The sequence below is a fragment of the Pediculus humanus genome, genomic scaffold, assembly GCF_000006295.1.
Source record: "Pediculus humanus corporis 1103172108255 genomic scaffold, whole genome shotgun sequence".
Lineage (NCBI taxonomy): Eukaryota > Metazoa > Arthropoda > Insecta > Psocodea > Pediculidae > Pediculus > Pediculus humanus.
Window position 1 is genome coordinate 619,304 of NW_002987824.1, and position 3,634 is coordinate 622,937.

Here is a 3,634-nt window from a genome sequence, read left to right on the forward strand (position 1 = left end):
AAGTTCTTCTAATAAAATTAATAATTCAATTTAACAAAAAAAAATTTTTTTTTACTTTTTCAAATCATTTTTGAGAAACGTAAGAAAAATGACGAAACATTGATAAAATCAATACGTCAATAAGTTTTCTTATAATAAAAAAAAAATTGTTTTTTCGGGATCAATCTTTTTTTTTACGCGATTTTTTCTCATCTTGCAAAAACAAACCGCCGAATGTTTTTAAAATTTTCTTTCTTGTGAATCATTACGCGCACGCACACACACAGGCACATCAATACAATTAAGTCGAATGGAAAACGTTTACATAAATTTTTAACCCGAAAAAAATCTATCTGTCTATCTATCTCGTTATGTAGTCAAAATTCATATATTTTATTAAATTACACCCGTTATGTTTTTTTTTTTTTTAGTTATACAACATTAACTCAACGTTAATTGATTTTTATTTGTTTATTTATTTAAACAAAAAACAATATGAAAATTATTATTAAACGTTAATAAAAATAAAAAAAACATTTAAAATTATTATTATTATTATTATTATTATTATTATTATTATTATTATTATTATAAATAAATTTTTTTTTTTTAAGGGGGGAATAAAATTCTAATAATGATTTTGTTGATTTTAAGTACGAAACGTAACGTATAATTTATTTGTTAAAATTACTTGTATTATCCTCGTATAATGTTTCAGGTACGGTTCGGTCACGTAACTAAAAAAAAAAACCATAATTATTTAATACAACAAACAACAACCAAGGGAAAGACGATAACGTATCAGCATTTTTTTTTTTTTTTTAATATAAATTGCGAAACTTTTTCAAAATTACTTTGATCTCTTATTAAATTTTTTTTTTCTTTTTTTTTGAAATTTATCGAAATTTCTTATTATTATTATTTTTTTTAATATAAAAAATTTTAAATTTTTTTTTAAAATGAACGTTACCAACTCATGAAAAACAAAGAAAAAAATTTAAAAAAAAAAAAGTTTTTTCGTATTTTTTTTGTTATCTTGGCGTAAACGTTGCGAACTTTTTTTGTTATTTTCGTTATTTTAATTTTTTTTTTAAATAAAATTTTTTTTTGGTATTAATTATCATTTGTTTTATTACTCTATGACTTTAAAACAAAAACAGGTACCAACTCGAATTAGGTACACGATCGAGACGTACACGAAACGAGAGATATATTTAAAATATTTTTGTTGAACTTTAATTTTTTTTTTTTTTTAAATTATTACAGAGTCTAGAATTTTATTATTATTATTATTATTATTATTATTATTTAATTTTTAAAATTTGTAGTCTGCTAAGATTAGAGAAATAATTTTTTTTTTAACTTTATATAAAATTAATCGGTGAAAGGTTAGTTAGTTAAGAAAAAAAAAAAAAGTTATTTCTTAATCTTTTGTTTGTTTTATTTTTTTTTCGCATCAATTTAATTAGTTTTGTTGTTTGTTGTTGTTGTTGTTTGTTTTTATACGTTAAATTAATTAGTTTACGTATAAAATTTTTTTTTTTTTTAAAATTAAATAATTTTTACGTGACGTATAAATAAAAAAGAAAATTATTACCTGTTCGAGTAGTAGTAATTTTTTTTTTCCTCGGTTTCAACGATGGTTAATTTTTTTTTTATTTCATATATTTTTATACGTTGTTGTTTGTTGTTGTTTGAAGTAATTAAATGGGGGGTAAAGAGAAAAAAAAATAACCGCGCATATCGGAAAAGTAAGAAAGAAAGAAAAAAAAAATGAAATGGCGGTTCAGTCAGGGTCTTATGTTGACCATGTTGGGGTCACTAACCAACCGTAGAATTACACAGGCCGAATGTAATCCATCAGAGACAGAATCTCAACCACATGTAATTATGTTTTTTTTTTCTTCAACGTATGCTATTATTATTATTATTACTATGTTGGTATAATTAATTATTATTTAATTATTTGTGCACTTTTGGCATTCTTTTTTTTTCTCAGAACTTTACTTAATTTGCTGCGCCTTTTTTATTTTTTTACCACTCAATGATCTATTGTTAAGTGATACATACCATCGCTAATTTTTTGTACTTTCCTCTCTCTCTCTCTTTCTCTCTCACACAACAGCATTCCATTTCGATTGGATAAAAATAAACGAGGTTGCGAGGTTCTCTGTTTGTAAACAAAAAACGCGTTAGTACAAATCAAAAGCAAAAATAACTTAAGTAAAAAAAAACGAGACGAGATAAAATGCAACAACAACAACAACAACAAAACCACGTGAAAGATGAAAAATTAAAACATCACATTTTGACATACCTGATGGAAGAAAAAAAAAGAAAGAAAATTCGAAAAGATGAACCGATACAAAAGGTAATAACAACAAACATTCGAATAAAAAAAAAAAAAAAAAAACAATTTTTCTCTCTCTCTATCTCTCTCTTTTAGATGATACAGCTGATGGATCGTTTAATTAAAGTTAAAAAAAATATATATATATATATAAAGAAAAAAAAAATTTCAAAGTTGGTAGCTCGTTAAGGTTTTAGAAGTGACAGGTACAGACAAGATGGCACGGGATGTTTTTTTTTTTTTTCTCTTTAAAAAAAAAAATTTTTTTTTTTTTATCTTCTGTGAGTTAAACATGAGGTTGTTAATCACCCGATTAAAAAACCAACAAACTAGAACAAACCTACCAATTACAACTGACATTGTTTTTTTTTTTTATTCTCTTCCTCTTCTCTTCTCTTCTTTTTCTTACGCTATAAATGATTTCCTCGGGTTTGTTTTTTTTTTTTTTTTTTTAATAAAAACCGGTACAGGTACGTTCTCGTATTTTGCAATTTAACTCGAAGGCAAATATTTTCAGTTTTTTTTTTTTATACTCTCGTAAAAAAAAAAAAATTTTTTAACAACAAAAAGTGCATGAGGGGTTTAACTATATTAAACTTGTTTGTTAGTTTTTTTCTTTTGTTAATGTTGTTGTTACAATTGCAAAACGTTAAACCACCATTATGGATTCATCCATCGAATTAAAAATAACAATTCGTTATTAACTTTATTTAAAAATCATTATTATTTTTATTATTATTATTATTATTATTATTATTATTATTATTATTATCGTTTTGTTACAAAAAAATTTTATACCTGAACCTCCGTTTAATTTTTTTTTTAATAAATTAAAAAAAAACGATTTATAACAATTTGTTTTAAATTTAATTTTTTTTCTTGCATTAATTAATTACACTCATTTAAAAAAAAATAATAATCGTAAAATTTCTTTAAAAACAAACGACGACGACGACAACCACAACAACAACAACAATAACCGCAATTATTTTTTTTTTTTATTAAATATAAAAAAAAACCCCTGATGTAACCCTTATAAAAGAAAAAAATTCGAAATCGTTTAAAATTTAATTAATTTTATTATTCAACATTCACAACCTTAACAACAATCAACCTTAAGTTAGACAAACAAACAAACAAACAAACGACAAACGGCTCCAACATAAAAATAATAATTAAAAATAATTATACACTCCGACGCGACGGATTACAACAAATGCTTTTAAATTTTTTTTTTTTTTTTATTTCTGATTTTATATTAAGATTAATCAAATGTTTTTTTAACAAGACATTTAAAATAATTAA

The 3,634-nt window shown here is 22.9% G+C and overlaps 1 protein-coding gene across 1 annotated transcript; it reads left to right on the forward strand.

Annotated features, from left to right (window-relative positions):
* Nucleotides 1-2,227: 2,227 nt before the first annotated feature.
* On the forward strand, nucleotides 2,228-2,982 carry Phum_PHUM482590 (uncharacterized protein; the record flags this gene model as incomplete). The annotated part of the gene is made up of 2 exons (XM_002430411.1): nucleotides 2,228-2,350; nucleotides 2,938-2,982. The coding sequence occupies 2 exons, from the start codon at nucleotides 2,228-2,230 to the stop codon at nucleotides 2,980-2,982; spliced, it is 168 nt and encodes a 55-aa protein (XP_002430456.1).
* Between the last annotated feature and the right edge of the window lie 652 nt (nucleotides 2,983-3,634).